Raw genomic sequence first — 11,192 nt, 5'->3', positions numbered from 1 at the left:
TTTCACCATTCTGTTTAATTTATTTTTCTCCTTCCCAACACAACATTTTATGACAAGGCTGGATTCCCCTTTAATAATAATAATGGTGGCTACTTATATAGCGCACAGGTCCACCTTTCGGTGCTCATGGCGTTTCAAGGAAAATAAATACAAAACACAACAATAGAAAACGAAAAAGAATAGAATTTGAATACTCCTGAATAAACACACTATTAATGTGAGATCAAATAAGTTTTCAACTGGGACTTGAATGTTTCTGTTGATGAAATTTGGCGTAATTGGATAGGCAATTGATTCCATAGCTTTGGTCCTTTAACAGAGAATGCATGGTCCCCCCCATTTGTGTTTTGATCTGGGTGTCTGGAGCAATAGAGCATCAGATGATGAGCAGAGACTACGTGAAGGTTGATATTTTGAGATAGAGCTGCTGAGATATGTGGGGAAGAGAGAATAAATTGAATGATGTATTAGTAAAAGAATTTTAAAGGTGATTCTTTTATCAACAGGCAGCCAATGTAAGGACTGTTAAGGTGCCTAAACAGTATTCAATGATGTAAGCAGTGTGACCAGGGGGTGACACATATGCTCCTGTGGCAATTGCTCCAGTCTTAATATCTCAGAGGGCATAGGATTAGAGTTAGGATTTAATAAAGTTTTTGATTCAGAAGAATGTGAAGATAAGTATTAGGATTTATTTAGTTTTGGAGGTTAGGTTTTATGTTTGGCTTAACGTGCAGATTTTCCACTGGAGTAATTGTCATGGAGCTGATCAGGGAGTAGTATACAAAGGAGAATACAATGGAGAAGAGCAAGAAATAAAGAGGAGAAAGTGACTAAAGTTACTTCATGTGAGTGAGATGGTTAAAGTGTGGGAGAGAAAGAGGGGGGGGGGGTAGAAAAGTAGAGACAGATATAGAGGAGACGAAAGAAGGGTAGATACAGAGAGGGGTAGGTTTGAGAGAGGCAAAGCGATGGAGAAAGGGGAAGTGGATAAAAAGTATGACAAACTGAGAATAATCCTATTCATTAGTATATAAAAATATTCTGCAATGAATGAACAAAGAAGGCCTATCCTATTTTCTTTTTCATTTTAATATAAATATATACAATCTACATAAATACAAATAAATTTTACATATCATTGATCTACAATATAAATTACAATGGCTGCATGAGGAGCATTGAAAAAATACCTGTAGGCAAAGAACAATCGAACCACAGATTATTATAAAAATACACACACCTCCGGACCATGACTAAAGGGCATAACTGACATTTTGAGATATTGAGGAATTTTTCATGGGTTTTTAATAATAATATAGGGTATTTATATTGCGCACATATCCACCTTGTTAGGTGCTCAAGGCGCTCCTATATTACCCGGCTAAGCTAGGCGTTCATAGCGCACACAGCTTTTTAAGGAATTACTTCCTACCGGTACCCATTTACCTCACCTGGGTTGAGTGCAGCACACTGTGGATCAGTTTCTTGCTGAAGGAAATTACGCCATGGCTGGGATTCGAACCCACGACCCTCTGTTTCAAAGTCCGAAGACTAATCCACTGGGCCACAACGCTCCATACCTTTTAGTCAAGATATAGATGGTGTATCCCTGTAACTTGAAACAGGACTCTTCTCATTATCATATTGTCTGCGTGATATGATTTCCCACATTTCTTACAGTATAATTCAATTTTGAATTAAAAAAATGCTGTGCCCATTTGTCATGTATGGGTGGAGGACAGTATGCTAGAATTGAATTTGGATCACAGTGCCTTGATGGATTCACAAAGCAAGCAATTGTTTCATTCCTGCTTTGCAAAATTGTTCATAATATTGATATGAATAAAAATATATGAGTATAAAATCGATATCAATTTATTCTTTGTTTGATTATTTTTATCACAAATGTTAAAGATGGAAGATGAAACGTGTATTCCATGGAAGTGTGAATCCAAATTCTCCTTTAATCTGGGAATGAATCTGGGTTTTGTTGTGAGAATATACCCCAAGCATTTGCATCACTTAATACTTTATTCGATTCACCTTTCATTTTATAATCTAAACCTGAGAAAATAAAAATGCATAAAAATTCATTATGGAAGGAGATCTCTCAGTCATTTGTTCAAGGTGTATAATAATATTACTAAATACTATTTGCATATCATAATTTCATTTGTTCCAAAATAGATTTCATCAATAATTACAAACATGATTTAATGGTAAATAGAAAAATATTTTGACTATCGAATGTACATTTATATGAATTTATATCAAATATATGTGAAATATGATATCAAGGTTTTTTTTTTATAAAGTCCAATATTGTTTGCATTGTAACAATTTACCCTGTACATTGATTCCGCCATTCCACTATGCATCGATCCCAGTATGTTTAATAATTCAATATTCCATGCACTGCTGAAACAAAGTTTTTCTACATTTTAAAAAATAATTTGATAATGGCACTTGGCCAGGTGTGGTACAGGTATTTCTAAATTGTCCTTACCCAAGTAAGATAATACCCTGCTAAAATCACCTTCAAACAGTAATCTGAAAGTTATCTAATCTCTCTATATTACGAACAATATTTTGCCTCTGCCATCCACATTCTTTTATCATGAATCGATCATTTTTTTGTTCATGATTAGGTTAACTAATAAACGGTCTCTTCTTTATAAATAACTGTGCAATGATGACATAAGGCGTATACCCGTGCCTCTTGTGGCCTATTATATCCACATAATGCACATGTCAATTCTCCCTGAAATGCAATTTGTGCCACATCACTACCCTTGTACAGTGTATTTGAGGACCGAAATGGTGTATTACATTAACCCCCTCCCCACCACCGAGAATTCTCACATTTTGCTGTGAAAATTGCAATATTAGACAAAGAAAAATCATGGAAAATCCCTTTTCCACAAAATAAGTAGTGCCATGTATTTTTTGTTGAGGGATGGGGTAGGAGATTTTGGATATAATGGTGTAAAGGTTGTGACAAAGCTATGTTTATGTTAATAGTATTAACATCAGGGTTCTAGCCATGCCAAGCCGACAAGGCAAATTACCGCTTGGCTCTTGGGTTAAAATTGGATGCACCACCCGGCACAAATGTTCTGTAAAATAGAATTAAAATTTGCTGAATATGTACCAATTTGATCACATTTCAAGCTAGCATAGTTTTTCATAGTTTTTTCACACATGCAAATCTGGCATGCATTATTTTGCCAAAGACACAATAGATCTCAAGCAAAAATTATTTCATTGTAAAATGTCCGCTTCGCAGCTTCAAGTTTTTCTTAGCACTAAACTGCTCGTAGCTAGAACCCTGATTAACATACAGAGTATTTTGAGAAAAATGGCACTAAATAAACATTCATATATCTAATGGATTCAAACCAAACTCTAATAGTTTTTGTTTGTGTTGCATGTGAATAGTCTTGGATTCATCCATCCAGCGTATCTTGGCATCGTTGAGCTTTTCGACCATATTGTCCATGGCTTCCTATAAGGGGAATAGAAAAGATATATATTAACAATTGAAAGAAGTTTGAGAAATAGAGTAACATCGTTATTCATGTGATTTATAAAATCAGGATAATTGAAAAGAAAGTTGAGCATTAGATAGGAAACTACTCTCAAATTGAATATGTAAATTTAAAAATAAAAACATATATGACTTGATTATGGGGCTGATTTATATTTGATTATTGTGAACAATCAATCAGTTTAATCACTGTATATGCAAACACTTAGCTTCAATTTACAGGCAACAGTCTGGTGTTTCATTGAGCTGTTTGTAAAGATAAGCAATACTTCACAAGCGACTGGAACATGTTCTTTGGTGCTAGGTCAGCTACATAAGAATACCATTTAGCACTTAAAAAGGATTACCAGTCGTGCGTAGAGTCATTTGTAAGAAACATTCAGAAATATCCACCAGAACGGGTCAAGGTGTTCTTGACTTACCTCCAGCATATTTTCATAGGAATATTCCATTGTCTTGATCTTCTCCTCCAACTCTCCAATCGTCTCATTTTTCTCTTTGGTTATCCTTTCTTTCTCTGCCGTTGTTGCCTTCAGTTCTTCTGTGGTTTTTGCTGTCAAAAAATAAATGAAAGATGGAACTTCAATACTTCATTGAACAATAAATGGGTTAATTAATTAATAAATGAATGAATAAAAAAATTATTAAAAAATTAATAAATTAAAATACTAAATAAATAAACAAAAACCCAATTATGAATAAATACAGAAAGACATTAGAACTACCAATACAATTTATCGGTGCAGATTTCCCATACAAAATAGAAATATAATGTACAAACAATCAATTTAGGAAAGGCGAGCTACATTATCACAAATATTAACCATTATATTTTTCATTATATTAACTTTAACCCCAAAATGAAGCACTCCAGATATGAAACAGTCATACCAATGCAACTGACCCAAAATAGGTTGGGTCCATGTTTTGATATATTTTATAATGGTTTTATGATAATGCTGATAAATTGCTGTAACACAAAATGACCAGAATATATCATGATAATCTAATTACTATTCATTGGCCAAAAATTCTGCTCTACATTGCTTTAAACCAACAGAACTTCATAATAATTTGGTACATAAAAGCTTGTTTTTCATGGACAAGCACTGATGAAAGTCATATCCCCCTTCCCTGCTCTCAGGGTACTGAATGTTCTGCAATCTAATTGGTACACATTGGATCACATGATATTCAGCGAACTGCACTGTTGCATCCAAAATGCACTATCCTGCACTCTGACGTCATACCAAATGTACTATCCTGCACTCTGACGTCATACCAAATGCTCTATCCTGCACTCTGACGTCAGAGTGCAGGATAGTGCGAGGTCTAGAATTATCTAGAATTTAGATCAAAATATAGCATTCGGGGCAACTCAGTAACATAGGGGAGGGGGGTGTATAAAACAAACAATGCATGCATTCTTGTGCACAGAGGACCTAAATAATGAACTCTGTGCTCGACTCGCCAAATGGATATACCGCACTCGGTCCTGTGGACCTCGGTGCGGTATATCCATTGGCTCTTCTCGCACATTGTTCATTATTTGGCCCTGCATGCACGCGTTTACATGCATTATTTGTATAATATTGAAATCAAATATCGACTAGCACTAACTCCAAACCAACCAATAAGTAAGCAGCCTATATGATTAAAAAAACATTAAGAGTTTTGTCAGCCTGGAGTCAGTTTAAGCAGTGTGACTCTAGCATTGGCCTTTTTTCAGCATTGCCAGTGGTCTAGTGTGCAGTACGCTATCAATTTCCTTGTGTCAGAACTACTTACTTAATGAACTTGTGACCTTCTGCAGCTCCACTTCTAATCTCCTTACATGAGCATCCATTTCAGTTTGTTTTGTCTTGTACTGACGAGTCATGTCTGAAAAGAAAATACAATAAAACTAGCATAGGTCAATCGTCCAAATGTTAAATATTTGTGTTACATTAAAGTTAAAGCATTTTTTAGACAAGATTACACAAAACATGTTCTGCATGTAAATTTCATCTTACAGGAACCATGCACCACAAAGATTTGCCATTGATCATACAATAAATTTCTAGGGTGGACTGTGCACATGCATCGGTCATTAATCCAACCAATTCAGTTAAATTCAATTAGGTTTATCAAGAATTAAAAAGAAATGAAAATGCTGCTTGAAAATTAAAATTGTTCATATTACCAAAAAAACATAAATTACTTTTGAAATACAGTAAAACAATGTTGTTGAATAACAGTTTATTGAAATTTTAAAGCCATTTGATTAAGAACTAAGCTCTTGTGAAACAGGGTTCTGTACATCCCCAAAGAACCCCTAAAATTGGCACTTTAAATTTATAATCAAGATTTGCTTTAAAGCTAAATGAACGTAGTTGCAGTAAAACACTGATTTCGTGAGAAGTCTGTAAAACCAAGGTAAAGAATTGATATATCATCATGGATCTAGATCTGGTACAATTACATAAACTGAACTTTGTGAAATCATAATATCTAGCTAAAAAACGATCACACTGAAGATCGCCAACACAGATAGGCACACATGGGACAGTGTATTATTATTGCTGGAATAAAGACCCGACGGAAGTGACCGAATCCGCACTTATTTTGCTTATTTATTCTTAGCAATTACACAATTTCTTCCAGAATCCTTTGGCACATATTTTTTATTCATACAAACAGACACTTTGGTGATCATTATATTAAATTCTGTAAAAAGTAATTTTGAGGTCATTCCCACAACTGCCATCTTTACCAACTCTTTGGATACCATGCCCTACTGTGGATACCACTTACCAGCCATGACATCTTTTTGGTCCGATTTTTGCTGCTCCACGTCTCCTTCTGCATCCTTCATGCGTCCCTTCCATTCTTCTGACTGGGCCTGGGAGCGGCGAGCAATCTCCTTCCTATTCGCTGCACAAACAAACATCATGACGTAAAGCTAATTTAAATTTTAATAGACTGCTTTCATAATGTATGAAAGGTGTACCCAGACATAGTGGCATTTTGTCATTTGATCTGATAACTTTTAAAGGCAGATTTCAGAAAAAATCAGACACACAACAATTTTTTTTTATCACACATTCTGTCATTCTCCAATAATGTTGCCTTCGTAATCTCTGTAAAATGAAATGATCTTTAAAAAAAATAAAATTAGAAATGAGCAATTGAAACAGCATAATCATCATCTCTCATGGCACATGGGCAAATTTTCATCTTCGAAAGATAAATATATTTCTCTTCAAATTCTTATCTATTCCAGTCTGCAGAGTCATGTGTAAAACAAAATAGAAAATGTAAGGGTCAAGCTTAGTTCTACATGTATCTACCGGTACTTAAAAAAGATAGGATTATGTACACACATGCACACGCATAAATACATGACATCATTTTATTAAAGGGGGGAAGGTGACACAATAGTTCGCCCACTCCCCATCCTGAACAATTGTAGGTTCGCTGCTTATATTTTTTCCAGTGAACTCATATACAAATACACCACAATTTTATTGAGGGTATTTTTTTTTAAGTTAAAAGTGACTGAAAATGACCATGCAAATTGTTCCAAAATATCCCTCAAACCTCATTCTTCGGGGCAACCATTTTCTTCAAAACTATCTCAACTTTGCAACTAGAGTTACAAGTTTTTTTTTCCTTCCAACAAATAATTTATTTTCCTTATGAGTTGTTAATTACAATATTCCAATGTGAGGTGCATTAAGCATGTCTTTACAGAGAAGTAAGAATTGCAATGTGCACACCAGTACCGTAAATTTGGGTGACTTTGGACATTATCTAATAACATTATTAACATGATTTTAATAATGATAGTTACATTTATATAGTGCTTAGAAACCAAAATTATGAAGCGCTATATGAATGTAAATTATTATTATCAAATAATGTTCATAGTGTCATTAAATAATGTCCAAAGTCACCCCCGCGTCCAGAGTTACCCCAGTTTACGTTACCTAAATTCCATTGTGTGCCTACAAACAGGAGCCCGTAAAAAAAAAAATAATACTACACAGTATCTAATCGAATTAGTTCAATAATACCCCAAGACCTAAGTGAAAGTAGCCCTTTAATGAATAAAATGATTAATTAGGCCCAATTCCTGCCCAGTGTACTTACCTAAATGATCTTTCAAGGCATCTATCTCAAGCATTGTCTTCTTGTATTTATCCTCAATGGTCAACTCTCCATCTGTATAGAGACAGTATACAATTGTTTAAATATTATATATGTTTATCAATATTCAACAGAATGATATTTCACTGTTATTATTTGGCACTTTCAGAAATAAAAAACAAGACAGCATGTAAAATGCAACAATAAGAAAGAGTACCAAAAAATACAATTTTTTTAAACCTTGCTCACCCAACCAGGTAGCCTGGGTAGGGAATAGGTCAACTTAATGGCCATGGCCCACAGGCCTTCCCTCCCATACCTGATTGGGTGAACAAAGATCATTACATACATTGGAGTTACAAAATGGAATAAGATGTTAGTATAAAACAGGTAGGTTGCACAAAAATGAACCAATTCATGTTCAACATAATCATTAAAAATATAACCAGAAAACCAGTAGTTGTGTTATAAATATAACATGTACATAGTTGGAATATGTCACTTATTCACTGAGCACTACCACCCTGCCTGAAAAAAAAACTTGAATTTTTGGCATATTTTAGTGCAGGTCATCTATTGGTAGAAAGCAGAATTTCAAGAAAATTGTCATTTTCAATCTGTTTTTAATTCTAAGAAATAACTAAAAGACTTAAATATACTTAAGATCCAAGTTATATGATGAATTGCTGTAATGGAATCTGACGATGTAAAAAAAAATGAGAATTTGTCCCCAAGAACAAGAGAAAATAAGCCAAACATTGCCAACCTTATTTCACCACACAGGGAATACATGTACTAGTAACAGAGAACAAGATTATATCATAACCTTGCTCATTGAATGAGTGGAATACGTACAATATTGTACACCTCTTACCTCGGCGATTCCTCCGAAATGCCGATTCAACAAAACTGACAAATTTACCATATTTATTTGAAGATCCTTCCAATGCATCAGCTATCATTACCATCAAACAAAAGGGCTTGAACAAGGGAGGTGGGGTTCAAATACTGTTTTGTTTTTTACTTGAGAAACATTAACAAAATTGGAATAAGATTTTGTTTAATGTATGATATCTAATACCTTCTTCTTTCTGACTAGAATCTGAGTTTTAAAACTTTTAGTAACGTTACTGATCCTCCTTCTCCTCTTTATAAAAAACGTGCTCAAAGTTAAACTTAATTTCTTCTTTCTTCTTCCTCTTTTTCCTTTATTTCTTTCCCACTTCTTGTTATTCTTTTTAAATTATCATTATTTGTCTTTATCTTCATCTTGGTGCTGGTTTCGCTAGAATAAAAGTCAATCGTTTATGCTCTGCAGTGACTGCACATGCACGCAGTCGCTAGTCGCAGAGCAGAGCAGAGTCAGTAAGCACCGCGTCGTTAGCTTACGCTCACTATTGCCTTCATAGGGCTGATCTCCGAAAGCAGCGGAGGGAGAAAACCAGGAAGGAAGGGAAACTAGCGGGCAGGGTAACCTCAAACTCACGCTGGAGAGCTCCAAATTAACTAAGTAAAGCTTGACGAGTGTCTCGCTACTAAAATCGTTAAAAAAAAAAGAAGTTATATTAAAATATACTTACCATTCTTCTTCTTCCCTTTCTTCTTGCCCTTCTTTCCCTTTCCTTTCTTCTTTGGAGGCATAATTTTGAAGTGTTTATAATACCGTTTCTCAGAATGGAATCCGCAACTTTTTACGGGAGTTACGGCACGCTCACCAGTTAGCAACCAAATACGCTCGATTGCGCATGCGCAATTCAATTAAGTAATTGGACACAGAAACAGGTGCATGGCATATTCCTCTATGATTTACGACCAATTAATATTTTATTAACATCTTTTGTTCTAAGGCCATTTGAATTTGATAGAGCTTGCTAATCACGCATGTATTGGAGCTAGGAAAGGTAAAATCTTGGATCTATGGTAAATCCACCCCAACAACCGTTTTTATTTCAACATATCAAATGCTGGTTGTCCTTCATGATCTCTCCTCTCTTCCCTCGATCATTTTCGTTCTTTCCTTTGCTTCTCTAATTTATATCTCTCACTTTTCTCTTCTTTCACTTCTCTTTTCTTTCTTAGCTCATTTCCCTCTCACTTCTCTTCTCCTCACTCTCTCCCCTCCATTCTCTTTTCTTCTTTTCTCTTCCCCCCTCTCCATCTCCCTCGATTCTCTTATTGTCTTGCATTATTTTTCTCTTATCTTTCTCTCATTCTTTCAGCTTCCTGTGGGTTAATCCTATGTAGGTTTTGCAACCTATATCAATGGATATCACGGGCCTGAGAAAGATTTTCAAAGAGGGGGTGTTGTTTTCAAGCGCGTAGCCAGGGGGGGGGGGGGCGGTGGGGGCGGTCGCCCCCCCCCCCCCCAAAAAAAAAAAAAGTCCCCAAAAAGAAAAAAAAAAGGGGAAAAATAGAGAAAAGGAAAAGCGAAGGAAAGAAAGGGAAGAAAGGTAGCTTTGTGGGTTTTTCTCTTTATTTTTTTTTTCTAAAAAAAGAAACTCCTTCACTCTTGCTCTAAATTTATATATATGAATTTTGCACTATTTTTCTTGTTATGAAGTTCAATAATCTTAGAAGAAAATCAATTGAATTAGAGCCGATGGTGGTATTAGAGATATCTGCATTTGATGAAATGTCCGCTCTTTAAAATTTCAGAGTTTCGTTGCTCTGCACGGGGAGGAATATCTTAATTCCTCCCGGCATGTATCCTTCTTCTCCTCTGTTTTGCGAGTTAAGATATGCACTGTCGCTAAATTTTTTGTAATCAAATCTGATCTTTCCAAGGGAAGTATTCAATATAACTTGGAGGATACCCTTTTCTTTGCAAAAAAAAAAGATAAAACGCTTTAGCTTCCGCGCTTTGCGCGGGGTTAATATTATTTTAACTTCCTCCATTTTATCCCTTTTTTGTGCGTTCACAATCACTTTTGAAAACAAGGTTAGAAATCACAATATAGTCAACTGAATTGGGGCTGATATAGGTACTAGAGACAAGAGAGACGGCTCCTTTTCATTTTAATTTATGAAACACCGAAAGCCCCTCCCTGCACCCACCCCCTAGGGAGCGCGCTCTGTAAGTGTTGGCACGCTTCTTGTGCATTTACCGCCCCCTCCAAGACGAAATCCTGGCTACGCGGTTGGTTGTTTTATTAATAAAAATTTGTCGACCCTCCCCCCCCCCAAAAAAAAAAGGGGTCTCCAATTCAGAACGATCAAGACTGATTTGACAAGCAAAAAAAAATAAAAAAATAAATATAAAGGTTTTCACTGCCAAATGAAGGTGATTTCCGACTGGAACTTTTTTTATCACTCAAAAAGGTTATTTTGAAGAAGTTTGAAGGTTACTTTGGTCAAACCTCCAAATTATAGCATATCAACCAAATTTCCAGGGATGCTAATCTTGCATCAGCACCCCACTGTCCCAGGAAGATGATTGATATGTATGCTGTATTTCAGTGTATTTCCTTTACAGCTTGTTTGGAGTAAAATGACAAAAAGTAATCTAATAGACATA

General features: G+C 35.4%; 1 protein-coding gene across 1 annotated transcript; it reads right to left on the bottom strand.

Annotated features, from left to right (window-relative positions):
- Positions 1 to 544: 544 nt before the first annotated feature.
- On the bottom strand, positions 545 to 9,408 carry LOC129266989 (coiled-coil domain-containing protein 153-like). Its single transcript, XM_064103849.1, has 6 exons — positions 9,259 to 9,408; positions 7,682 to 7,753; positions 6,344 to 6,463; positions 5,339 to 5,431; positions 3,973 to 4,103; positions 545 to 3,508 (listed from the first exon to the last, which is right to left on the bottom strand). The coding sequence occupies exons 1-6, from the start codon at positions 9,317 to 9,319 to the stop codon at positions 3,380 to 3,382; spliced, it is 606 nt and encodes a 201-aa protein (XP_063959919.1). The 5' UTR covers positions 9,320 to 9,408; the 3' UTR covers positions 545 to 3,379.
- Positions 9,409 to 11,192: the final 1,784 nt, after the last annotated feature.

The sequence above is a fragment of the Lytechinus pictus genome, chromosome 8 (genome assembly GCF_037042905.1).
Source record: "Lytechinus pictus isolate F3 Inbred chromosome 8, Lp3.0, whole genome shotgun sequence".
In the NCBI taxonomy this organism is placed as follows: Eukaryota; Metazoa; Echinodermata; class Echinoidea; order Temnopleuroida; family Toxopneustidae; genus Lytechinus; species Lytechinus pictus.
This window is presented reverse-complemented; position numbering and strand designations above follow the sequence as displayed.

Coding starts and splice junctions, on each gene's coding strand:
- LOC129266989 (XM_064103849.1), bottom strand. CDS start 9,319: ATGCCTCCAAAGAAGAAAGGAAAGGGAAAGAAGGGCAAGAAGAAAGGG. Junction 5,432..6,343: donor CCAAAAAGATGTCATGGCTG/GTAAGTGGTATC, acceptor TTTTCTTTTCAG/ACATGACTCGTCAGTACAAG. Junction 3,509..3,972: donor CCTATGAAAATATGCTGGAG/GTAAGTCAAGAA, acceptor TTCCCCTTATAG/GAAGCCATGGACAATATGGT.